The sequence below is a fragment of the Lissotriton helveticus genome, chromosome 3_1, assembly GCF_964261635.1.
Source record: "Lissotriton helveticus chromosome 3_1, aLisHel1.1, whole genome shotgun sequence".
Taxonomy (NCBI): Eukaryota; Metazoa; Chordata; class Amphibia; order Caudata; family Salamandridae; genus Lissotriton; species Lissotriton helveticus.
Window position 1 is genome coordinate 32,331,041 of NC_136061.1, and position 26,713 is coordinate 32,357,753.

At 50.6% G+C, this 26,713-nt stretch overlaps 1 protein-coding gene across 4 annotated transcripts in view; it reads left to right on the forward strand.

The window, feature by feature from the left end:
• The window catches only part of STK16 (serine/threonine kinase 16), a 166,411-nt gene that overhangs the window by 88,799 nt on the left and 50,899 nt on the right, over positions 1 to 26,713 (forward strand). For all 4 annotated transcript variants that reach the window (XR_013608549.1, XR_013608550.1, XM_078679159.1 and 1 more), the window contains exon 5: positions 11,564 to 11,697. Coding sequence is in view for 2 of the 4 variants with exons in the window: in XM_078679159.1 (XP_078535285.1) it covers positions 11,564 to 11,697 (134 nt within the window). In the remaining 2 variants the exon portion in view is untranslated. The remainder of the gene's footprint in view (positions 1 to 11,563; positions 11,698 to 26,713) is intronic.

The window sequence follows — 26,713 nt, forward strand, 5'->3', positions numbered from 1 at the left end:
AAGAGCTAATGCCATCCGGCTTGAGCTTGTAGAACTCAATCGGGAGGCCGTTCGGCAAAATCGCCTTCCCAGGATGGAGATCCCTGATGGCGCGTTCAACCTCTGCCGCAGTGAGTGGCGCTTCCAAAAGATCGCGTTCCACGTCGGAGAGGGCAGGCATCTTGAGGTCAGCTAGTAGTGTGTCTGAGTCTTCTTCCGGCCGGTCAGACCCCCTGCTATAGACAGCCCGATAATGACGAGCAAATTCTGTGACTATGTCATGTGGTTCTGTCACCACAGAGCCATCCAGTGTGCGGATTTTAGCCACTACCTTGCTCGCCTGTTGTTTTTTATCCAGCCATGCCAGGAGCTTACCCGCCTTGTCTCCCTGGTCATATATCCTGCCCTCCCTGGTGGCAGCCATCCTCTTAGCTGTTTCCAACACCATCGCTTGATATTCCGCTGTCTTGAGGGACAGCTGGTGACGCGCCCCGGGCGTGTCCTCGGTACGCGCCACCACCTCCAGCGCCCCCAGGTCTGCCTCGATTGCCACGAGTTGTGCCTTCCTTTCCTTACGCCTTCCCGCAATTGCCGACAGGGCCTCCCCTCTGAGGAGCGTTTTAAAGGCCTCCCACAGTGTAATCGCCGACGCCACTGAACCGTCGTTGCTTTCAAAGTAATTTGTTATTGAAAGGGTCAGCGCCTTGCGTATGTCTTCATTACGGAGGTACCAGGCATTAATCGGTGCCACGCACCCCTCCCGTCTGTTACCCACAGTTAGGTGGGCCATCACCGGCCAGTGGTCAGAGATACCTCTCGCCGGTGCGTGGCTGCGCGCACTGTCGTATCTTGGTGTAGAGGAGTCAGGATGTGGTCTAGGCGGGAGAAGGAGTGATGCGGCCCCGAAAAATAAGTGTATTGTGTATCAGTGGGGTGTGTCAGACGCCATATGTCTGTGAGGCCAAACGTCTCTAGGAAGTCTCCCAACCATCTCTGTCCCCTAGGAATCTCCCTGGGTGGGTGTCTGTCTAATGTACCTGAAACTACTGCATTGAAGTCCCCCCTATGAGCAACTGTCCGTCCGGGAGGGATAGGAGGAGTGAACCAAGGTCAGTGTATGCCTGCGACTGGAGACCCGGAGGGACATATGCGGATATTAGAGTCAGCCTGCGACCCTCCCACGTACCCGAGATTGGGGCAAAACGGCCCTCTGGGTCTGTATCTGTGTGGTCGGGCAGGAAGGGAAAGGTGCATCGAAGAAGGATGCCCACACCCCGAGACCCAGTGGTGAAACCAGAGTGGGTTACCAAAGCATAGCCATACCTATTCAGAGCGTAACAGGCATTACCCAACAGGTGAGTCTCTTGTAATAGCACAGCGTCAGGCTGGTTGTGCTTGATGAACTGAAGTACCACGGTGCGTTTAAGTTTATCACCGAGCCCATTAACGTTCCAACTTAGTACCTTGAGGCTTTTGTCCCATTTCCCAGCCATAGTCATCATTCACATCCGGCGCGGACCTTTGAACCTCTGCCCACCAGATCTGCTGAGGACCTCTCAATTGTGACCAAACAAACATTCCCTCCCCTTCTTTAACTCCCCACACCTTCCCGCCCCCCCTCCCCTCATCCCCTCTCCCTCTGGTTCCCCCAACCCCCCCCACGCATACTCGCACCCCCGTTCCTTCCTAGCCCATCTGGACTCATGGATCCCCTTCAAAACAGCCCTGCTCCCTAGGTTCAAAACTACCCACTGCCCCAATTAGCAGAGCGCCTATCGCCCAACCCCAACCCAGGAGTGAGGAACTTCCCCTCCCGGGAAACCTTTGTTAGGGAGAACGTGTGCCGGCACCGACTCCGGCCGCCATACCTCTACTGCCCCCAGACTAGAAAGACCCTTCGGTCCTGGAGCATCTCTAACCAGCAGCGAGGCCCCGGAGTTATCTGGCAAAATAATGACTTTCCCCACATTAGTCAAAGATCGTAAACATCACAGTTCCAATATACGTTACAGTTCAGCAAGGTATGGTCACAAGTTAAGGTCCTCAGCGTGCAGCCGCGTCCCGGCCTGAACCCCATCTGGGACTGGCTGATCTGGAGCGCCATGATTGCTGGCTTCGTGTGTCCCCTTCCGACTTGTCCGCCGCCGACCCGGGGGCGGGCCCCCGAACCTCTCGCCATGTGCCCTGGTCCTGCTGTTCCTGTGCCGCCGTGTCAAGCCATTCTTGAACCGCCTCCGGAGTAGTGAAGAAAAGTGACTTGCTTCCCACGATGATCTTTAGCTTGGCTGGGAAAAACATCATGTATTTTATGCCTCGGTCTTGTTGCGCCGCCTTCACCCCCAGAAAGGAGCGACGTTCCTGCTTGACCTGTAGGGTGAAGTCAGGAAAGAAACGGATAGTGGCCCCCTTGTATTGCAGGTCACCCTGTTGTCTTGCTACCTGGAGGCTAGCATCCCGGTCTCTATAGTTCAGTATCTTGGCAATGATCGTTCTGGGCGGTGCCCCTGGCTTGGGTTTGGGGACCGGTGCGCGGTGGGCCCTTCAATCGTGAATATTTTTGATAAGCGTTTAGGCTTCAAGTATTGGAGGATCAGGTCTTCGAGAAACAGTTCCACACTTGGCCCTTCCGTTCCTTCCGGCACACCTACCACTCGGATGTTGCTTCTTCGGGCCCGCCCTTCCTGGTCCTCGAGGCGGAGGGCCATTTGGGGATGTTGGTGCACTAGCTCGTTGATCCGACCTTCCAGACGTTTTTCAGAGGTCTGCAATGCTTTGATGTCCGTCTCATTTGACTTTGATCTATCCGTGGTCTTACTCAGGTCAGTGCGCAGCAGGTTTACCTCGATGGAAATGTTGTCCATTTTGGTTTCGAGGTTGGTGCCTAGTGTTTGAATCGCGGCCATTATTGTCGTTAGGGATGGTTCCGTTTGGCCTGCCTGGTCCCCACCAGCCGCTCCCGTCGGGGCCCGGCCCAGCGGCACCGCGTATTTGTCCAGTTTGTTAGTCTGAGTGGACAGGCCTCCCTTCGGCCTCATGTTGAACAGGTGGCGTCCCCTCGGCCCAGCCGTCAGGGCCGCTCGAGCGATGGAAGGCACGCGGCGAGCCCCGGTGCGTCCCCCCCCCAACCCGTGGGGCTGGTGTCTTCCTGCGGCCGGGGGAACTCCAACTCGACTTCACGGATCAAAGTGGCAACAGTGAGCTCAGCACCTCCGGCCCCAGCCCATTGATGCCGGCCAGGGGCGTCCACTCCCGGCTACCACAGGTCCGACCAAGCCTCTCATTTGCACAGTGCCCCCCCCCTCAAAGACTGTGCCGCCGGGGGTCCAGCTCCACGCCACCGCGACAACACCGAGGCGACGCCACCACTGGCCTGTCAACTGCCTCCAGGCCTCCTCACCTCTTTGGTGTCCAATCCTCGCGTAGGGCCCAGTCACCCTTCGCTTCACACTGCAGGGGGACTCGTCCCCCCGGGGCTACTCTGCAGGACCCGTCCAATGTCGCCCCTGTTATGCCGATACGCCACCTCCGCCGCCGCGGAATCACTGTCGCCCTGTCTTCAATTCAGGAGCCCTCTCCCTGCTCGGGGGTGTCCGTGGGGGTCTCGCGCTGCACACCATGCACTCACTTCACTACGAGTATCTGGGCCCGTCTACCACCCGGCCGCACAGTGGCGGAAAGCGGATGCGTTTTGGTGCTTCCGGGGGGGCCTCCGTGTCTTCCCCCTTTGTTCCGTCGCAGCTCTCTGGCCTCACCGCGTACTTGAAGGATGGCGCGCCCCGGGCGCCGCGTCAACAGATCTTTTGCGGGTCGGCGGCCCTCTTCCGGCCCTTGTAGTGTGAGTAGGCCCCAAGCCGGGGCCTCGAGTGCAGTCTCACCCGGCCCGGGGATCACAGGCACCGCAGCCCCCGGCCCACCGGGTGTCTGAAAGATGGCGCACCCGGCGCCGCATCCACAGGTCTGTATTCAGGCCAGCGGCCCGCTCCGGCCCTCGTGGCGTGGGTAGGCCCCAAGCCGGGGCCTCGATTTCAGTTCCACGCGGCCCGGGGGCTCCAGGCAGACAGTCCAAAGTCCGCCGCGGCTGGAGAAACGGCCGCGCTGGGTCGCGGAGCTCCGGTTTTCGCTCCGTACGTTGGTGCTTCCTTGCAGAGGGTCAGGGCGCTGGTGTTGAGGTGCCCTGGCCAGGATTCCGGGCGGATTTATGCTGGGGCAGCCTAGGTCCCGGCGGAGCTCGGCTCTCAGGCGGCCATCTTCGCTGGCGCCTAGCCACGCCCCCAACGAAGAAACACTGTTTTTAAAAGTAAGCAACTGCAACTATGTAAGAATTTAAAGGGTGCACACACTAAAAAAGTAAGGGCCATACTAAGATTCCATTAAGGCATAAAGAATGGTAAGGGGGAAAATGTTAGTGAGACCCTTCAGAAATTTCAGAACTGTAGAAGAGTTGAACAGGGAAGGCTGGTCTGAGTGCCCTTTACTGCAATTTGATTTGATTTGAATTATTATTTGTATAGCGCTTGAATCACCCCAGAGGGGGTATCTCAGCGCTCAGGACGTGCAATGAAAGCGGTGGCATAGGCTAGGCTGAGAACAGAACGGTTTTCCGAGTTTTCCTAAACTTCAGGTGGTCGGGGCATTGTCTTAAGGCAAGAGGGAGCTGGGTCCATATGAGAGGGGCTTGGAGAGAGAACGACTCGCCTCCAGTCCTTGACTTTTTCACTCTGGGTGTGTAGAGAAGGGCTTTGGAACTTGAGCGTAGAGTCCGAGGTGGGGCGTATGGGTGTAGTCTCTCCGCCAGATAGGCGGGGCTGTTCCCCCATATAGCTTCATGGGTGAGGCAGCAAATTTTACATTTCACGCGTTGTCGTATCGGTAGCCAGTGTAATTGGTGAAGGAGGGGAAGGGAAGCAGATCTATGAGGGGCATTTAGTATCAGGCGGGCAGCAGTGTTTTGTATCATTTGGAGTCGATTTAAGAAGGACTCGGTGGCTGCGATCAGAAAGGCATTGCAGTAATCCAACTTACTCAGTACTAGAGTTTGAGTCAAGGTCTTTTTGGTGGAGTCTGGTAGATAGGGGAAAGCTCTCCTTAGGAGGCTAATATGTGGAAGCATGAGCCAACGGTGTGAGTAGTATGTTTCTTCATATTGAGGGTCTGTTCAAGGTACACTCCTAGGTTTTTTAACAGCGGTTGCTGGGGAAGGGGCCTTCCCAAGTTCCGGGGGCCACCAGTGAGGTGACCATAGGAGTGGGGCGTTGCCGAAAAGCAAAACCTCTGTCTTGCCGGTATTTAGCTGGAGGTAGTTATTTTCCATCCATCGGGATATTGCTAGCATGTCGACGGAGAAGGTAGATTGGGCGGTTTGAGAGGTTTTGTTGAATGAGAAGGTAAATTGGATGTCGTCCGCGTAGGATATTGGGACAAACCCATGCTTCCTTAAGAGAGCTGCCAAGGGGGCTATGTAGATATTGAACATAGTGGGGCTTAGGCAAGATCCTTGTGGCACCCCCTTGGTAAGTTCTTGTGCTTTGGAGCGGAAAGGGCCATGGTTGATGGTCTGGGACCGGTTAGAGAGGAAGCTGACCATCCATTTCAGGGCCACTCCCCCGATCCCTGCCTCCCTCATTCTCATGATCAAAGTCTGATGGTCGACCGAAAGCGGCAGAGAGGTCTAATAGCACTAGGAGGGTGGGCTGGTTCTGGTCTAGGGCGAGCCTGATGTTGTCGGTAACAGCCACTAGAGCAGTCTCAGTGCTATATTTGGGTCGGAAGCCCGATTGGGCTGGGTCCAAGTAGCCTGCCGCTTCGATATGGTCGGAGAGGTGTTTGTTGACATGTTTTTCCAAGACTTTGCTCATGTAAGGTAAGAGGAAGATGGGGCGGAGATTTGTTAGATTCTCTGCGGGTAGTTTGGTATTTTTCCGTATGGGAATGACTTGGGCCGCCTTCCATGAGGGGGGTAGATATCCGTCCTCCAGGTATTGGTTTAGAAGGGAGCAGATGGGCTCAGATAGTTGTTTTGCAAGAAATGACGTGACCTTGGCAGGTATGAGATCAAGAGGGGATCCGGATTTTATGTTGTACTTTATTATTTCAGTTTCCTCTTGAGTTAGGGGGGGAGTGTGTCATGGAGTGTTTATTTTGTGTGGGGATGCAGAGGGGAGCTGTGGGGGTGTCTCTGAGGGGGGGGGGTTGGTGGCAACGATTTTATTGTCTATGGCGTCAATTTTCTGTATGAAGTGATTGCTAATGTTGTCACATAGCGCTTGGGAGAGGCTTTCTTCTGATTCACAAGCTTAGGGGTTAGTGAATGATTTTAGGATTTGGTACAGGGCTTTAGGGGTGTTTTCAGCTTGGTTAATTTGAGTGGCTATATGCAGTTTAAGGGCGCGCTTAATGTATTTGTGGTAATGGGTGAGGGCGACCTTGTACTTCTCTTTGTGGGTTGTAAAAGTGGTGCGACGCCATTTCCTTTCCAGGTTTTTGCACCTGGTTTTTTCGTTGTGGAGTTCTAGAGAGAACCAGGCCGCCTTTGTAGCTCTGGGTTTAGTGGTGCCTAATTTTTCTGGGGCTATCTGGTTATTGGTAGCTAAGATGGATTTATTAAGGTGGGCAAGGCTGTCTTCGGTGTTCGTTCCTGGCAAATATTTGGGGGGAGTAAAAGCAGATGCAAAGGTGGTTGGATTGACTTTATGCCATTGCCTGTAGGTGGTTAGTTTTGGTGGAGTGGGCCGGGGAAGTTCTTTGGGTCCTTTTAGATGGAAGTCGATGATTGCATGGCCGGTCCAAGTGACTGACTTTGGGGCCTCACAAGTAAGGAGGGGGGAGTTCGAGAAGATAATATCTAGGGTGTGCCCTGCTGTGTGGGTGGGGCCCTTGTTGATTTTGTTGAGATTGAGCAAGGCGAGGTCTGCTAGTATGGATGCAGTTTCTGCTTTTTCGTGATTCTCACTGTGGATGTTGAAATCTCCCATTAGCATAAAGCTGCTAGAGGAGATCATGTGAGGGGCTAGCTTCTCCATTAGGAGGAGAGAGAAATCGGCTAGGGGTCCCGGGGGCGGTACACCAATGCCCCTTTCCAGGTTAGTTGGGGCAAGAGGTCCAGTCTAAATATCATGATCTCGATCAGTTCATCAGAGCGTTGTTCTAATATGGAGAATTTTTCCCATATCATTATAATTGATAGTGATCCCTCCTCCAATTTTTGTCTGCCTGTCTTGTCTGAGGATCCTATACCCTTCAGGCAGTGCAATGGCAATTGCTGGAGTGCTGGCTGGTTTTAGCCATGTCTCTGTAATAAAGCCAATGTCAGGGGAGTTGGTGTTGAGTAGGTCCCATATCTCAGTTGCATGCTTCGGGAGTGATCTTACATTTCCCAGGAAGCCTTCCAGTTAGTTTGAGGGGAGGGGTTTTGATGCGAGGGATTGGGGTCAGTACTTGCCTTAATTTTTTTCTTGGCACCTGAGATGGGTGAGGGGTTGGGGGGGGGGGGTGAGGTATGGGCAGTGCTAGTGTGCAGTGCGTGCTTTGGTATCTGCAGTGAGGGCAAGAGAAAAAACCCTCCATATTTTGGAGGCGATTCGAGCCCTCAGTTATGCGGCATTGGGCTTGGTGGAGGTGGTGATCCCGGATATGCATAAGCTCTGTCTTGAAATAGACTAGTTTATTTTGATTCTGGAGGGCTGGGTCAGGTTGGGCATAGTCCCTGGCGGCTGGCGGTGGTCTGGCGCGGACAGGCGCAGACGGGCTTGCCTTTGGCGTGCTTCGGCGCGTCCACTGCGCGTTCTCTTGACCATGTGTTTTTATAGCCGAAGTGTGCTGACAACTGGAGCACTGACCTAGCCGGTAGTACCTCCCTCCACACAAACGGGATATCCCGCGGTGGACCAGGGAGCACGCCTTCAGGAGGATCAGGGTGGATCAGGTAAGCGTGCAAAGCTTCTCAAGTGAAGGGTCCCTAAAGTTAAAAATGCCTCAGTTTAAAACAATTAAATTTTTTAAAATTAAGCGGTGCATTTGTAACCTGGTTGCAATCACTGTACAACCCTGCTGAACCACTGAGAGAGTGAAATGTTTAAGATATCCGATAAGTGGACCTTGAGTGGGTCTATAAAATTGTCTGCGCACCAACTGACAAATCTACTCCATCTCCCAGAGTACACCAGTTTACTGGAATGTCTGCAGGCACATAAAATAACCCCCACCACTTTAGAAGGTAGATGAAAAGCATTGTGGCATTCCGCCCTGTCTACAGGCATGAAGGCAAATGGATGGAAAAAAGACCTTGAGCGCCAGCCAGATCGTCTGAAGCTCCAGCAGACTAACATGTAACATCTTCTCCTCTGAAGACCAAATGCCTCTGATTCTGATCTCCAGTTCCTCCAGATGTGCCTCCCACCCTAGTGTGGAAACATCGGTAACCGCAAAGGAAGCTGCTGATTGATGCTGAAATGACATCTCTTGAACTAGGTTCTCCTTCACACCTGACCTCATCAAATCCGCTGTTGTGTCCCCTGAGATCACTATGGAGTGTGGGAGATATCCTCCATGTTGGAACCTCTGCCTGCAAAGGCATCACTGGAGAGCCACCCTGTGCCAGCGTGCATGAGCGACCAGGAGAATCCAGGACGCTAGTAGACCCAGCAGGCGTAAGGCTAGCAGGGCTACAATGTGTGCCTCATTCTGAAACGTCGAAATCATGGCTTGAATATCTCTTATCCCCTGAGGATGGGAAGGGCTTGATTCGATGTAGTGTCAAGCATTGCCCCTGTGGACAAGATGTGCTGAGAGGGCTCCATGTGAGGCAGCAGTCTGTTGATGGAAAATCCCAAGTCATAACTCCGTGATGCTGTCGACTGCAGGTGGCGCAACACCATCTCTAGAGACTTGGCCTTGACGAGCCAATCGTCCAAGTACAGAAACACTGCAATTCTTGATCTTGTGATATGGCGGCAACGACTGTCATCCCCTTTGTGAAGACTCTTGGAGCAGAAGATAAGCTGAAAGGGAGGTCCGCAAACTGGTAATGCTTTTCTCACAGTAAAGCGTAAGTACTTCCTGTGTGACTACAGAATGTGTGTGCGAAAGTACACATCCTGCAGATCATCAGACGCCATCTAGCCTTCTGCTACCAACACTAGCAACACCTGCGCCAGGGGCAGCATCTTTCATTTTTTCTTAGCGCAGGAGCCAGTTCAAGAGCCTGTGGACTAGGATCAGACTCAGAACATCCTCCTTTTTCCGGACCAGGATTACTGAGAATAGCACACTCTGCTCTGGCCCCAATTACACCGCCCTTTTCTGGAGTAAGATGTTTATAGACCCTGCTGACGGATGAATATGTTGTCTGCATGATCTGGAAGACCCATTGTTTCCAACTTAAGGACTTCCATGCTTTTGGAAAAGAGGATACCTGTCCTCCGACAGGTGTCATGTGCTCTTTCAAGAGGGCACTAGCTCTATTTTCCTGCCGTGCCTGTGGGGGAGCAGCAGCAGGAGGAGGAGGAAGAGAAGGAGGAAGGCGGAGAGGTAAAGATCACCCTCTACCCATGCCACAACCCCAGTACTGCTTAAAGAAGAGTTTCTGTTGCTGCTGTGCCTTGCTGCCTGCCATGAAAGGAGAACCCTTGGTAAACCCTGAACATTTTGAAATTGTTAAGTCTGGCTGCTGGGTGTGAAGCTCTAGAGATCTAGTAGTGGTTCTGCTGTCCTTAAATCTCTGAAGGGCCAAATCTGCTGCTTCTCTGAACAGCGGTTCAGTATCAAAGATCTATCAGGGTTACTGGAACATAGTTGGAGAAACCCTAGTTACAAAGCAGGCGTGACTCTTTAGTGCCACAGAAACGTCCATCACACGTGCTACGGAATCAGCATGTAATCAAGCCTGATTAAATCACCTGCCTGTCTGCCGTCTGACTATACCACACAAGTTCTGAACAATGTCCCTGTAGGTGGTCTAGTAGATTTGAAAAATAACATGCCCCAGAGGACATAGGAGTAATGACCGATTAAATACGTGGTATTAAGGGACTTAAAAGTCCTCCTTCAACCTAGGAAGACTGTTTTACAAAGTGCTCCATTTTCTTAAACTCACTGTCTGGAGGAATGATAGCAAAAGCCCTAGGAGATAACTTAGAGGAACAGGACGCTTGTGCCACCAGCCTCTCCACTGAGGGATGAGCTGACAGGAAGGCCAGGTCGTATGGGGCTGGCCTATATCACCTGGCCACTAATCAAGCTACAGCAGGGGCTCAGGGTGGCTTTTCACACATCGCCACAACTGGCTTGGTAATGGAATTGTTGAAGGGTAGCAACAGCTCTGTTGCATGAAAAGTGAGTTGTAGAGCGTCCGTCAAGATGTTCCGATTTTACGTCCACGTCTGGCAGGGGCAATTTCAAAACCTCTGCCACTTTGCTTACCATGGTGTGGTATGACGTGACCTTTGGTGGAGGGAGGCCTATTGTGGAATGCAAGTTCCATTTAGGGGATGTTTCTAAACCACTGGCATGTCCTAATGGTAAGAAATCAGGGTTCATGGACACAGAGTGGTCATCTCCATCATCTTTGTCCTGCCTTGTGTTTTTGAGAGGATTTAAAATCCCTTCCATATGCAAACCTTTGTTTCCATAAACCTCTGCGCATTCCTCCTGGATCCATTATTGTCAGAGGGGCTGGAGTTGGCATTTACGTTGATAGAACTGGTGTTGCTGTTGGCGCCGACGAAGGTACAGCTGGGGCGAGTGAACACTGGAGTGCTCAAGACCCAGTCTGAAAGATGAAGGCCTGAGACAGCAACTGATGTTGTAGCCAGAGGCAAGGGAATGGGGAGTTAGTTTAGGAAGGAGCTAAGGGAAGACCCACTAGTGCCATCGCAAATGGTTCACCCACAGGACTCATGGGGCCAGAGGCAGTCCACACACATAGCATTGAAGAGCAGCATAGGGTCTGTCTCCGGAGTAGGAACCTCTGGGTAGGACTGACATGGCAGAGGTCCGTGTGTGAGTGCGAAAGGCAGATGATGGCCCTGGGTCGAAGTCCGATTTGGAAAATCATACACGCCGCCTCCTCTTAAACTACAATGAGCAGTTCTGGCTCTAAAGAGGCATCCTAAGGAGTAGGGGAGCACCTCAATGACTTACTTACCTTTGGAAGCTTGTCTCTCTTTGTTGGAAGTCCTGTTGTCGCTTCTTCATGTGCATCCATTGAGGGAACTTTGATGATGTTGCCTCCAGTGACTTTGTCCTTGGGCAAGACGTCCTCCTGGCCTCTTGAGCGTCCCTGACAGGAGACATACAAACTTGGCCTCCCTCTCTCTGATGTCCCTGGGGTGCAGGCGCCTGAATGACCTTGTGTTGAGCTCCGATCCCAGGTTTGAAAGGTCTGACTCCGGGATATTTAAAAGATGTTGACTCTGCAGGTAGAAGAATCCATCGGAAACAAAGACCAGTAGTTTGCTATAGATGTGCTTGTCTAAGTGAGTGTCTGAGAAGAAAATACTCAGCACAAGCGGTGTTGCAAGTCTTCATAAATGAGTCTATTATTGGTACTATTATGAGATATGATACTATGTCTGCTTTTGTTTTCCAGAATGGTTCACTGTGGAATCTGGTTGAAGGTTTGAGGGACAAGAATCGTTTCTTACCAGAAGAAAAAATACTGCAAATCTTCCAGGGTATCTGTAAAGGGCTGAAAGCGATTCATAGTCGTGGCTACGCACACAGGTAATGCCAGCTCCTACTTCTCGCACTCTCTGCCTTTCTTGCGTGCTTTCTCTCGATCTCTCTCCTACACTGACACCATAACGTATGAATGCATTGAACAATGTGAGGCAGTGTTCACCCAGACACTGGCACAATCAGTTACTAGGCAGTCTTTACCATTGGGGCACTGGACTACCAGTACATGTGCTTTGTAGTTAGATAACCAGGTGACTCCCTTGCGGCCTTTGATTGTCCACGGGTAGCAATGTCGAGCAGCGAAGGCTTATTCTAGTACGTAGCATGGGCAAGAAACTCGGCTACCACTCAATAAACTCCGTATCCAGCCAGTGCTGTGGTTTCGAATAACAAACGCCTTTGTTTTCAGAGATGTAGATTATATTAAGAAGATTTGATACACAAAGAAGAAAGATGGTTGTACCTTCCAGCAAGAAACTGAATTTAGAGTCTGTGCCTAACTATGACTTCAAATCGATACATCTCTAAAATTGAATAGTCTGGAGTGATGGTTGAAATGGTTCCGGGGTTAGTGTGGTCGGCTTCACTCTGTGGGGAATAACCAAAGACCCATAGAGATGAAGAGACCTGGGCTGGGTGGAGATGGGTATGTGACTTGTGTGGATAATTAGCAAACTGCAGTGTGCAAGTCTATCTCTAGTGTTATCTACTGGGAAGCAGCTCAGCGTCCCCTCTAGATTTATGGGACCTTTAGATGCTCTTGACAATTGTAACCACTTCGGCTGCAGAATTCTGGTGACTCCAGGGCCAGTCACTCCATTGAGACATCCTTCTTGCTCAGCTGGGTGTTATGCTTTTTCCACTTACTTTGGGCAGCTATTTTCTTTGCTGGGCAGTACAGTCCCTCCTCTGGGTCTGGTCACAGCAGAATCCAAAGCTTCTTCTAGGCCCTCAGTCGTGTCAGCCACCAGCACGGCCCTGTCTCTAGCAAATGTCTCGCCTGTACTGGTGCAGAGAGTCACTTCACTGCCCAGATTAAGTACAGGTCATAAAGGTCAGCCTTATACACTCTATACATTCCAAAATCTTCTTCAATCAAGAGAAAGTTCATCCGCAGCCTCTGTCCTCTTCTTCCTGGGCTTAGCCAGAGGAAGGGAGAGGGCACGGAAGTGAAGGGTTGACATACTTTCCATAACCAGACTTGAGCCGCTTTCTCTCTAGTTGTTTGGTGATAACAAGCATCAGAAGCTGCGAAAGTGGGTTTCTCTAACCAGGACAAGAACTTGGTTTTGTCAAGTGTGTGCTGATTATTTCTCCCCAGAACGCCACATGATAGCTGCATTTTCAATCGGGTCACAGGCAAGAAAGGATCTGTCATTTCTGCCTCTATCAGAGAATGAAGGGAGTTTACCGGGAAACCAGCATACTCTGCACACATTAGAGCTACACTTGGGGGAGAGTCCAGAAATTAACATTGGCAGATAAGGAGGAGTTGAAGTAGGCACTCTGCCTATGAGTGTAGGGCACCTTCATCAGGTCGAAAGACCCGTCTCACGTACACAGGCTATAGCTAGTCACCCACAGCCTGCAACGACAGGCAGTAGCTACCCTGGGCTAACACGGAGGATACTTCTAATGTGCACCCTCTTCTAGTTAGGTCCACGTTCTACTGTAGCTCAAATCAGTTGTGGGATAACTATAAGGTAGGCCACAAAACCGCACTGCTTTTTCAGACCGTTATAGGGGCTTCTGTCCCAGCCCCATGTATTTCTTTCTCTCGGGATCTCGCCGTCTCTGGCTTCATACCTCTCTATTCCTGTCTTTCTCTAAATCCTGAGGTTCCCTAGCAGCTCTTATTGCTACAATTTTGAGAGTGTTTACTAACCTATGAGTTCAGAAAGGTCTTTATCTGAATGCGTTTTTGGCAGTTTCAACAAGGATCTTGCCTCAAACCACGTATTCACCGTCTGTTGTAAGACATATTGCTAGCTTACAGTGGTCTTACAGCCCACCCATTGCCTTTATTGTCACTCTCATTTGCTTGCTTCGTATTTGTCAGCCTCTGTAGACTTCTTTCCTCCTATGGTATTTGTGCCTCCCCTGCTGCAGGTACTCATTAATTATGTCCTTCCCCTGCTTCCTTTGCAGGTGCCCATTTTTCTTGTAGTTTAAGCACTCAACACACAGTACAGCTGTTTCGCATGTGCACTTCGTGTTCCTCCTCTCACTCCCTTTGCCTGCCCAGCTTCAGTTTCTGTTCTTGTTGCCCATTGCTCTACATTGTCTGTGTGTCTCCCCATATCAGTCCGTCCATCTTTTGTTTTACATTTGCTTTCGCTTCTGCCCTCACTCCGTTGTCTGTTTGATGATTTATCCCTGCCCCACTCTGTTTTCTGTTTGCTTACCCACCCCTTCGACCCTCTGTTTTCTGTTTGCTTACCCACCCCTTCGACCCTCTGTTTTCTGTTTGCTTACCCACCCCTTCGACCCTCTGTTTTCTGTTTGCTTACCCACCCCTTCGACCCTCTGTTTTCTGTTTGCTTACCCACCCCTTCGACCCTCTGTTGTCTGTTAGCTTACCCATCCATGCCCCCCTCTGTTGTCTGTTTGCTTACCCATCATTCCCCACCCTCTGTTTGCTTACCCATCCCAAAGGCTCTTTGTTGTCCATTTGCTTACCCATCTATGCTTATGCTCTGTTGTCCATGTGTTACCCATCCTTTCCCACACTCTACTGTCTGTTTGCTTAGCCATCCCTGCCCGCCCTGTGTGGTCGGTCTGTTTCTAGAACCCTGCCGACCCTCAGTTGTCTGTTTGCCTACCCATCCCTGCCCACCCTCTGTTGTCCCTTTAGTTCCCCAACCCCACCCACTCTCTTTGTGCTTTCAATCAATCAATAAATCAATCATAACACTTGTATAGCGCGCTACTCACCCGGGAGGGTCTCAAGGCGCTTGGGGGAGGGGGATCGTTACTGCTCGAACAGCCAGGTCTTGAGTTGTCTCCTGAAGGCGAGATGGTCCTGGGTCAGCCGAAGGTGGATGGGGAGGGAGTTCCAAGTCTTGGCAGCCAGGTAGGAGAAGGATCTTCCTCCGGCGGTGGCTCTTCGGATGCGTGGTACGGCGGCGAGTGCGAGGCTGGTAGACCGTAGCTGGCGGGTGGGCGTGTAGAAGGTCAGGCGGTCGTTGAGGTATTTGGGGCCCAGGTCGTGGAGAGACTTGTGTGCGTGGGTGAGGAGCCGGAACGTGATCCTCTTGTTGACGGGGAGCCAGTGCAGGTCTCTCAGGTGGCCGGAGATGTGGCTGCGTCGGGGGATGTCCAGGATGAGTCGGGCGGAGGCGTTCTGGATGCGTTGGAGTCTTTTCTGTAGCTTGGCTGTGGTTCCGGCGTAGAGGGTGTTTCTGTAGTCCAGTCGGCTGGTGACGAGTGCTTGGGTGACCGTCTTCCTGGTTTCGGTCGGGATCCATCGGAAGATCTTGCGAAGCATGCGCAGGGTGTGAAAGCATGATGAGGAGACGGCGTTGACTTGTCTGGTCATTGAGAGTGAGGAGTCCAGGATGAAGCCCAGGTTGCGTGCGTGGTCTGTTGGCTTGGGTGCGGTGCCCAGGGCGGGGGGCCACCAGGAGTCGTCCCAGGCGGAGGGCGATGGTCCCAGGATGAGGACTTCCGTCTTGTCTGAGTTCAGTTTCAGGCGGCTGTTCTTCATCCACTCTGCGACGTCTTTCACCCCTTCGTGTAGGCTGGTTCTGGCTCTGGAGAGGGAGAGGATCAGCTGGGTGTCGTCGGCGTAGGAGATGATGTTGAGGTTGTGTTGGCGTGCGATGGCAGCAAGAGGTCTCATGTAGACGTTGAAGAGGGTTGGGCTGAGTGATGATCCTTGCGGGACGCCGCAGATGACTTCGGTGGCCTCGGATCGAAACGGGGGGAGGCGGACTCTCTGTGTTCTTCCGGCGAGGAACGAGATGATCCACTCCAGTGCCTTCTCTCGGATGCCGATGTTGCTGAGGCGTTGAACTAGGGTGCGGTGGCAGACAGTGTCGAATGCTGCAGAGAGGTCCAGGAGGATGAGTGCCGCTGTTTCCCCGTTGTCGAGCAGGGCTCGGATGTCGTCGGTGGCTGCGATGAGGGAGGTCTCGGTGCTGTGGTTGGCTCTGAAACCGGACTGTGAGGGGTCGAGGGATCCGTTCGTCTTTCCCATCATCGCCGGCCCGCTTTCCGTTGTGGGTTGGCTTCCCCACCTGCCCTCCTTCCATTGCTAGTGTGCATCCCCTTTGTTGTCTCTCACTTGTCCTTCTCTTCCCTCACCCCCATCCTTCTCTCCTGCCCTCCCTTCATGTTGCCTCGTCCCGTCCACTCCCTCTATCCAACTCCTCGTTTTTTTTCAAAGAGCGTTAGCGCTATATAAAAACGTTTTTCGTGCAACATTGTATTCACTAATCCATCTCAGATTGATCAATAATAAAAATAAATGCTCCCCTCATTTTGTAGTGGATGCATTTGTGTTTGTGCGCCCACAAATGGATGTGACAGGCCGTCACTTTATTTACAGCCATGCTGCACAGCAGCCACAGTTTAAAAAAAATCACTACCAAAGTCAATCGGTCACATAGACGCGACCTATTGGGTTTGCCAATGCTTGTTAACTGTTTGACAATTGAAGTTTAGTCTGGCATCGTTTTTTTGCATTGTGTGTCTTTTATAAGTCGGGTTACTGTCTTGAGATGAGGGTGCGCTTAGTAAGTGATGGACACATATGAAGCTGCCGCCGTGTTGAATTCCTGCAAGGCAGAATAGTCTAGGGCATTTTGAGATGATTTGAAAAGCCGGCTCGTCCATTTAAAAAAAAAAAAAAAAAAGTCCTACAGATGGAGGAACGTCCTAGGACATAGAAGGGGCCTGAGATACTCTGGACTTTACACTTTTAAGTCTATTATTTTATGTTCTGAAGAAAAACACCCAGTGAAAATTACACATCAACCTCTATGGTAGAATTTTACAAACGGTGGGTCTGCTTTAGACGTTGGCGGATGGAGTTTACTCCGTTGGGATGGTGGAGGACAGTACCTCCGCCATCCCGACAGACCTCCGCTCACCAGATATGGAGGTGTAGTTTTATGTAGCGCGAACTCTACCCGAAGGGATTGGAGGGCTTTGCATACTGAGTTGTCATCCGCCCCTGCGAATAGCTCTGAACATTGACAGGAACCACCATCATAGCAGGGCCTCTGAATGTGGAAACAGTCTGATGAACAATCATGTCACACTGGTAGACACTCCTGTCAGACCTGTATCATTTTATTGGAGGCCTACAACAGGCTCAACAACAGGACTGTTCCACAATAATCATTCTTTCCATACAAAATTGTACAAAAATCATTACATTTTATGGATTCTTTCCCCCATTTTGTATATATTCATCATTTTCTATTTTTTTTAAAATATATATTTTTTCAAGATCTCAATCAGTGAAAACATGAACGTTTCTGTTTTCAAATCTCAATGTGTAGAAGAACAATCAAGTTGATAGTAGACATACCGTTTTTTTTACATATGCAACATATATTATTTACATATCATTTTTTATATATGCAACATATAATATTTACATACCTGTAAATAATATATGTTGCATATGTAAACAAGCATTGGAAATGCAATCGGGCTCGGATTTATTTGAGTTTGAGCTAATGGCATTGTAAATGCCAATGTATTGTTGCTATGTGTTATGGAGTGTGTTCATGTGGTGTGTACTGCCAGTGATCTCCTTGTGAGTGTGAGAATATTGCACCGTTACTGCCTGTGATGTCCTTCTTGTGAGTGTGAGAAGCTTGCACTGCTGCTGCCTGTGATGTCGTTCTTGTGAGTGTGAGAAGCTTGCACCGCTGCTGCCTGTGGTCTCCTTGTGAGTGTAAGAAGCTTGCACCGTTACTGCCTGTGATGTCCTTCTTGTGAGTGTGAGAAGCTTGCACCGCTGCTGCCTGTGGTCTACTTGTGAGTGTAAGAAGCTTGCACTGCTGCTGCCTGTGATGTCCTTCTTGTGAGTGGGAGAAGCTTGCACCGCTGCTGTTTATTTATTTTATTTATTTTGAAAGTTTTGTATAGCGCGAACAAGATCTTTACAGATATCAGAGCGCTTCACATAGGAAAGAGGAGCATGAGGGAACATAGTCAAACAGGTAAGTAAAAAATGATACTAGTACAAACACGTGGCAACCAGGAGAATCACATAAGGCATTAATACATATAAAAACAAATAAGCCACGGGGTCGAACAAGGAGTACCGAGCAGCGCGGAGACTTAACAAAGTTCAGAATAGCAGTTCAGGTGTATTTAGCCATGAATATAGCTTTTACTTCTTTCTTAAACAGTGCAGTGGAGGAGATAAGCCTAGTTTCAGGGGGGAGTGAGTTCCAGATCCTATGTGCCATTCCTGAGAAGGAGCGTTTATAAGTTTTTTCCTTCCGGAATCTTCGAGGCTTCAGCAGAAGATTGTTTGTGCCTCTGGTGTTTCTAGAGCCACCAGAGATTGTCAGCTTCTGAGTGAGATAGCTTGGTGAGCGCATGTGGACAGCTTTATGCGTCATGCAGGCGATTTTCAGATGTATTCTGGCTTCGAAAGGCAGCCAGTTCAGGTATTTAAAGTCGGGGGAGATATGTGAGTGTTTTCTTGAACCAGTGATGAGTCTCGCTGCAGCGTTTAGAGAAGCTCTTAGTGGAGCAGTAGTAGTTAGGGGGAGTCCGCAGAGGGCGATGCTGCCATATTCTATTCGAGGGATGACTAGTGCTTGTACTGCAGTTCGGAAGTCATTGGCAGGGAGGAAGGGTTTACGTTTCCTCAGGGTATTTATTTGGAAGTTCGCTCCCTTGGTTGCCTTGCTGATATGTTGCTGCATGTTGAGATTGGTGTCAAGTGTAATGCCTAAGGATTTTGCTGAGTCTACGATGGTGGGTTGGACATTGAGTGCAGTTAGGTCTTTAAGCCAGAGTTGTGTGGTAGAGATCTTGGTGGGAGGTGAGATAAGAAGGAACTCTGTTTTCAGAGCATTGAGTTTGAGATGATTATCAGCAAGCCAGGATTGGGTGCTTCTGATCGTTGAGTTCAGGAGCAAAATGTCCTTGGGGGATTGTAATTTGAGATATAGTTGGGTATCATCAGCGTACATGTGAAAGTGTATATTGGACTCTTGTAACAAGGTGGTGAGGGGTTCCATGACTAGGTTGAACAAAGTTGGGGATAGGGAGGAACCTTGTGGGACGCCTAACGAAACAGGTATGGGCGGGGACATCAGGTTGTTACTTTTGAATTTCTGTGTCCTGTTGTGTAGAAAGGAAGTGAACCATTTGAGGACTGTCCCAGATAGACCCATTCTTGTGTTTAGTAGTTCGTGTAATTTCTCATGCTTAACGGTGTCAAAAGCTGAAGAGAGATCAAGAAGGATGAGAATACAGGTATCGTTTTGATCTAACATTTGAAGGGCGTCGTCAATTATGTGAGTCATAGCCGTTTCAGTGCTGTGCCCCGCTCGGAAGCCTGATTGATGCGGATTGAGGAGGCCAAACTGGTCAATGTGTTTAGTCAATTGTATTTGTGCGCATTTTTCCAGCAGTTTGGCGAGAGTGGGGATATTGGTAATGGGACGATAGTTGTTTAAATCAGAGGGGTCGGCTGTTGGTTTCTTTAGTAAAGGCGTGACTTGTCCTACTTTAAGGGATTCAGGGATTGTTCCTTGTTGAAGTGAGCTGTTGATAATTTTAGTCCAGATTGGGAGGAGCAGAGGGATGAAGTCCTTTACAGCGTTAGCAGGGAGGGGGTCCGTGAGATGATTGGATGGCTTGATGGTGCTGAGCAGTTTCCCTATTTCATCTTCAGAGTAGGTGACAAAGGATGACCAAGTGGCATTGTTTTTCCGTTGCGTGGGCGCTATGCAATGAGGCTTGGAGTAGAGGCTTGCGTCAATGATGAGATCGCTCTTTATGTTGTCAGTTTTTTGGATAAAGAAAGTGGAGAAATCTTCACAGGAGGGTGTCTCGTGCATATTGCTTTGTGGCTGGGGTTGTTCCTTGCATTGAGTTCTGATTAGTTCAAACAATTTCCTCGGCCTGTTCCTTGCTTGGTCTAGCTGGTGGCTGAAGAAAACTGTTTTTGCGCGTTTAATTTTCCTGAAGTAGGAGTTTCTCTTTTTCTTCAGTGTTTTTAGATGCAGTGCAGAGGGGGCTGATCTCCAGGTGCGCTCTGCCATTCGCATGGCTCGTCGGTCCTCGTTGAGACTCCCGTCGTACCATGGGTTGGAAATTTTGGAAGATACTCTTTTTAGTTGCATAGGTGCAACCTCATCAATTATTGTGGTCATTGCGTTGAGATAGTGGTCAGTCAAGGATTGAACGTCCGAGATGCCGGCAGGGGGAGCTAGAAGATTGCAGCTGTTAGGGGGTAGAGAGTTTGGTTTGAGTTTTTTCAGGTCTCTTTTCCAAATTTTGGGCTTAGTCGTTTGAGCCAGGTTAACTTTGACTTTTTCATTGATGTAGAATGTGACAATATGATGATCTGACCAGTCGCAGGGTTGGATCGATTCAAGTTGGATAGATTCTGGAGATGATAAGGTCGAGGATAGAGCCTTTCTCGTGGGTCGGGCTGTTGCATATTTGGGTTAGGTCAAGGGCCTTGAGGAAATTTTTAAGACTATGTACCACCGCGTCCTTGTTATCGTTCCAGCGGAGGTTGAAGTCACCGAGGTATATTTGGGTGAGCTGCCGTCCGGAATTGGTTGAAATCATATCCACGATTTGTTGGGAGAAGATAGCGTTTTCCCCTGGTGGGTGGTAAATGCCGTGAAGAGAGCATATCGGTTTGCCCTCACTAATAATATCGAGGCATATGTATTCACATGAAGTTGGGGAGGGTAGGGAGGAGGAGGTGACTTTCAAAACAGAGAGGTTACTCCTGTGTATGCATGCGATTCCACCGCCTATTTTGCCGGGCCTGTCAAGTCTAATGATGTGATAGTTTGGCGGAACCAGAATGTCCATTACAGGTGTAGAGGATTCAGTTAGCCATGTTTCAGTCATGATGATTAGGTCAAGGTCCAATGATAAGATGAGATCAGCGATGGCGGAGGAGTGTCTAGAGGCCGATCTGCAGTTGAGGAGGGTGCATTTGAGACGTGGTGTGTCGAGGGAGGTAGGGGGTACTAGAGAGAGGGGGACTTTTCTAAGGTTATTAGGTATCGAGCTTCTGTTCTTTAGTGTCGGGGGTCTGAGGGGATTGGAGTGTATCGTGGGAATAGTGAGGTGTGTGGCGGATGAGCGGTGTATGTGAACTGGGTTATAGGAGCTGAGGAGGGTGTGGGTTTCGAGTTCCGTAAGAGGGTTGCATGGGCGATAGGTGCGGTTGTTGCGATTGCGAACAGGGATTGAGGTCCAATGAGGGGAGTGTAGTGTGAGAGGATCAACAGGAAGGGTGAGGGGCCTGTTGGGGCGGTTGCTGCGTTTGCGGGTAGGAATTGAAGCACGGTGTGTGGAGTGATGAGTGTGGGAATCGTCCGGAGGGAAGGGAGACCTGTTGGGAGGGAAGGTGGTAGAAGGTAAAGGGTGTTTGGGGTGTGTGGTGAGTACTTCTTTGATGTTGTGAATGTCTTCTTTGATCTGGGTGAGGGTGGACATAATCAGGTCCAACGTGGGATAGGTGCTGGGGGTGGGGGGTGGGTGCGTCAGGGGTGAGTTCAAAGTCTGGGAGATGACATGCGGGTCGGGAGGGGGGATGGTGTCCGTGCTAGGCTCCGTAGCATGGGCCCCGAGGAAAGTTTTTTGGCTGGGGTGTCATTGGGGTAGGGAGTCATTGTGGTAGGGAGTGGTGTTGGAGCAGGGAGGAGGTTTTCGGTATAGGTGAGGACATTGGTTGTAGGCGGCGAGCTCCAAACGGGGGATGATTGCATGTTAATGGTGTCGGGGGTGCAAGAGGGGTAATGGGGGCTGAGAATGGGGGGGGAGATGTGGTACGAGCTGGTCCTGTTGTGTGGAGAAGGTGTTGAGTTTGATACGGTGGCGTGTTCTGCGTGTTTCGTTAGAGGGTGGTAGTGGGGGCTGAGGATGGGGGGGGTAAGGGGTGTGGGGATAAAGGGTGTGATTTGTCGTTGTGAGCGTCAGGCTGTTGCTGATCTAAGTTATGCTTTTTGTGTGTGGGAGCTGTGATGTCAGGGGTGGTAGAAGTGGTTGTGGTAAGGGTAGTGTGAATGGTGGTATGCAGGGAGGTAGGGAGGGTGGGTGTGTCGATGTATTGTGGGGAGAGAGCTGTGTCTGTGATTACGAAGTGTGTGGTAGTTACAGCCGGAGGGATATTGACTCGGGTGCTGGGGGTAAGTGTGAGGTGCGTGTCGTTCTGGAGCTGAACTATGTTAGAGGTGTTGTGTGTGGGTGTTGTTTGGTGAAGGGTGGTGGGACTGGCAGTGCAAAGAGTGGCGGTCCGAGCATTGGAGAGGTGCTCTTTGAAGGCGGGGAACAGGTTGTCTAGTAGTTCCAGGTTGCTGTCTCCGGATTGCATTAGTACAATCCCGTTGTTGTAGATAGTAATGGTGGCCCTGCCTTGGAAGAGTTGGGATGGTGTGATGGATAGTGTAAGGCCATATGCTGATTTCCTGGCGGAGGAGACGGTGAGTAAGGAGAGGAACGCTTTTCTCCATTGCACTCTGCGTGTGGTGTGGAAGATGATATCGGTGTTCTGGGCTCCGTTGACCGGTGAGAAGTAAGCGTCGGCAAAGGGAGTTTCCAGGTGAGACCTCAAGCAGTTATGTTTGAAGCGTTTAGCTGCTTTTTTGGTGAGTACGAGTGGATAGTTGATTTTATATGTGTGCCTGCCGATGAGATCCATGTTGGGATGGCCGTTTAGGTGGATATGGTTGGGAGAACAAGGGTGGTGCCCGTGTGCAATAGACAAATGTAAGCAGTAAATTACATGGGAACAAAAGCGACACTAGTGGGCAGCGACAATCCACATATAGGAGGTAGCAATTGGTGCAATCCAATAATAAAATTACAGAGTATAAACATATAAAAATAACAGCTTACAAAATATGAGGTAGCAATCGGTGCGATAGCAATCGGTGCGATATATCAAAATATGAGGTAGCAATCGGTGCGATAGCAATCGGTGCGATACATAAATCAAAAGCAAGTGAAATGGGTGCAGCTTTTAGAAGTGTCCAGTATACGAGAAGAGTGAAGTACTAGTGAAATACTGGTACAAGACACATGTGCAAACACAGAACCATATGATTCAAAAATGTGACTAGATTACGGTCAGCAGTATGTGAGATAACCATCGATGCATTAAATACAAATAGAAGTATAATACTGCCGTAAAAGGCATTCGCTAGTGAGAATCGGTTGGAAGGTCACTAGCCTAAGCGATAGCAGTCTTATAGGAGTGTACAGTATACACGTAGAAATATAGTATTAATGAAATATCGAAACAAAATATTCGAATAACAAAATAGACACAGAGCCAAATGAGTAAAAAATTGCAACTAGAGAGCGGCCAAGAAAATAGGAGGTAACAATCGGTACATTAACTACAAGTAGCTGTGTACTACTGCAATAAAAGGCAGACATTCGCTAATTGAGAATATACTAAAGAGGCCATTAGACTAAGCAGGCCACCTCAATGGATAACTAGTCAAAGATGGCCGCCCGAGTATCCTATACAGAGACCAGCGTCCTTTGTAGTAGTCCTTTGTCTGTTGTGGATGTCTTTTAGGGAGTTTTGTTTCCCTTTCTTCTCTGGGGCCGATCGGGTTAGTCCCTCATCTATGTTCGTTGGTGGGGAGGAGAGAGAACATCTCCTGTGTTGCAGGGAGGAGAGGAGAGCGTCTTATCTCTTTTTTGGTAACCCTTGCCCCTTTGGTATGTAGCCTCATGGTCATCTGGTGGGCAGAGGAGGCGATTTATAGCTCTTCTTTATGGCCCCCGCCATTTTAGTTGGTGGAGAGAGCAGGACCGCTTTGTCCCGGAGAGATAAGATCTTGCAGGCATAAAATCTTGCATGTAAAGGACCCCTGTAGTAGTCGGTTTTGCACATTCAATATAATTGTTTGCGTGCAAAAACCTTCACGAATCTCGAGTTCATCATGCACATAGGCTACACCACTTTTGCTCACAGCAAGCGCCTCGCTGAGGACGCCCTTGTCGCCCAGGTCGCCTGTGCAGGCGCGACAATGGGGATGGTCTCTCTCTTTTCTCACTGTCTACATTGGAGGGGGGTAGGGGGTGACGGGGTGCATCCGGCTGAGGGGTTCGCGAACTAAGTTCCGCGGTGTCCCCGAGAGTACCCACGGGTATGGGGTCGCTCTCCCTTCTCCGCGCTTTGCCTCCCCTCTACACAATTAGTTCCCCGGTCGCGGCTCCACAATACCACAAGGTGTTCAGAGGGGGGGACGAAGGGCTTATTTTGTGGAGTGGGGGTGGACACAAAGCTCACCTTCCTCCAATGTCGCCGCGTTGTGCAGATTCAGCCCGGGGCAAGAGTCAGGCGCCGCGCAGGACAGCCCGGCACCCTGCTTGAACGGGGCACCAGCGCTGCTTGCGGCGGTGATTGTATTTGAACTTTAGCGGTAGCTGCAGGCAGGCAGGAGCAGAAGTCAGGCGACCAGCCAGCAGGACAGCAAGGCTCCCGCCGTGTACGGGACACCAGGGGTCTCGGCTGTGCTTGCAGGCAGGAGCATTCCGCAGTGGTGTTCCCGCTATATGTTCGGCGCCAGCGACGGTCCCGGTCCGGGTCCAGCTCCACTATGGCTATCAGCGTGGCTGTGCACAGGTCGACCTCGGCGTTGTCGTGTTCTACCTCTGGCCAGGGGGAGCCAGGAACCGAATAGGCAGGTGGGGATGGCTCGTCTTCTCTTCTCCTGCGAGGCTCCGCGCACCAGTGCATGCAGGCTCCCGGAGCCTCAGCCGCTCAATCCCGGCAGCGCGTTGGGGGGGGGTCTGCCGTGTCCAGTTGCAGTGGTGATCCGCGGGGTAGGAGCCAGTGCAGGCAGGCTCAGTCCAATATCAGACCGCTTGTGCTCCGGTGCAGTGGAGCGGGCGGGCGGGCGGGTCCGTTGTCGTGGTCTCGTCCCTTTGCAGTCCCGGCATAGCTACCAGCTGTTTGTGATGTCCTTCTTGTGAGTGGGAGAAGCTTGCAACTCAGCTGCCTGTGGTCTCCTTGTGAGTGTAAGAAGCTTGCACAGCTGCTGCCTGTGATGTCCTACTCACTACTCTACTCTACTCACTACTCACTACTCTGCACTCACTACTCACTACTCTACTCACCTCACTATACTCACTACTCGGCACTCTCTACTCACTACTCTACTCACTACTCTACTCACTACTCACTACTCTGCACTCTCTACTCACTACTCTGCACTCTCTACTCTACTCACTACTCTACTCACTACTCACTACTCTACTCACTACTCACTACTCTACTCACTACTCACAACTCTACTACTCTACTCACTACTCACTACTCTACTCACTACTCTACTCACTACTCTACTCACTACTCACTACTCACTACTCTACTCACTACTCTACTCACTACTCTACTCACTACTCAACTCACTACTCACTACTCTACTCACTACTCTACTCACTACTCTACTCACTCCTCACTACTCTACTCACTACTACACTCACTACTCACTACTACACTCAGTACTCTACTCACTATACTCACTACTCTGCACTCACTACTCACTATCACTACTCTACTCACTACTCTACTCACTACTCACTACTCTACTCACTACTCACTACTCTGCACTCTCTACTCACTACTCTACTCACTACTCACTACTCTACTCACTACTCTACTCACTACTCTGCACTCACTACTCACCACTCTACTCACTACTCTACTCACTACTCTGCACTCACTACTCTACTCACTACTCTACTCACTACTCACTACTCTACTCACTACTCAATACTCTACTCACTATACTCACTACTCTGCACTCAATACTCACCACTCTACTCACTACTCTACTCACTACTCTACTCACTACTCTACTCACTACTCTACTCACTACTCTACCCACTACTCACCACTCTACTCACTACTCACTATTACACTCACTACTCACTACTCTACTCACTACTCTGCACTCACTACTCTGCACTCACTACTCACCACTCTACTCACTACTCTACTCACTACTCACTACTCTGCACTCACTACTCTACTCACTACTCTACTCACTACTCTACTCACTACTCTACTCACTACTCTACACTCACTACTCACTACTCTGCTCACTACTCACTACTCTGCACTCACTACTCTGTCTGGGTTAAGGGAGACCCTCGAGGCCCTGGTGTCACTGCACCTGCTGCACCCCTGGACACCCACAGCCACTGGTAGTAAAATACAGCACTGTCGGGGTTAAGGGAGACCCTTGAGGCCCCGGTGTCACTGCACCTGCTGCACCCCTGGACACACACAGCCACTGGTAGTAAAATACAGCACTGTCGGCGTTAAGGGAGACGCTCGAGGCCCCGGTGTCACTGCACCTGCTGCACCCTCACAGCCACTGGTAGTAAAATACAGCACTGTCAGGGTTAAGTGAGGCCCTCGAGGCCCCGGTGTCACTGCACCTGCTGCACCCCTGGACACCCACAGCCACTGGTAGTAAAATACAGCACTGTCAGGGTTAAGGGAGACCCTCGAGGCCCCGGTGTCACTGCACCTGCTGCACCCTCACAGCCACTGGTAGTACAATACAGCACTGTCAGGGTTAAGTGAGGCCCTCGATGCCCCGGTGTCACTGCACCTGCTGCACCCCTGGACACCCACAGCCACTGGTAGTAAAATACAGCACTGTCAGGGTTAAGGGAGACGCTCGAGGCCCCGGTGTCACTGCACCTGCTGCACCCTCACAGCCACTGGTAGTAAAATACAGCACTGTCTGGGTTAAGGGAGACCCTCGAGGCCCTGGTGTCACTGCACCTGCTGCACCCTCACAGCCACTGGTAGTAAATTACAGGACTGTCTGGGTTAAGGGAGACCCCGAGGCCCCGGTGTCACTGC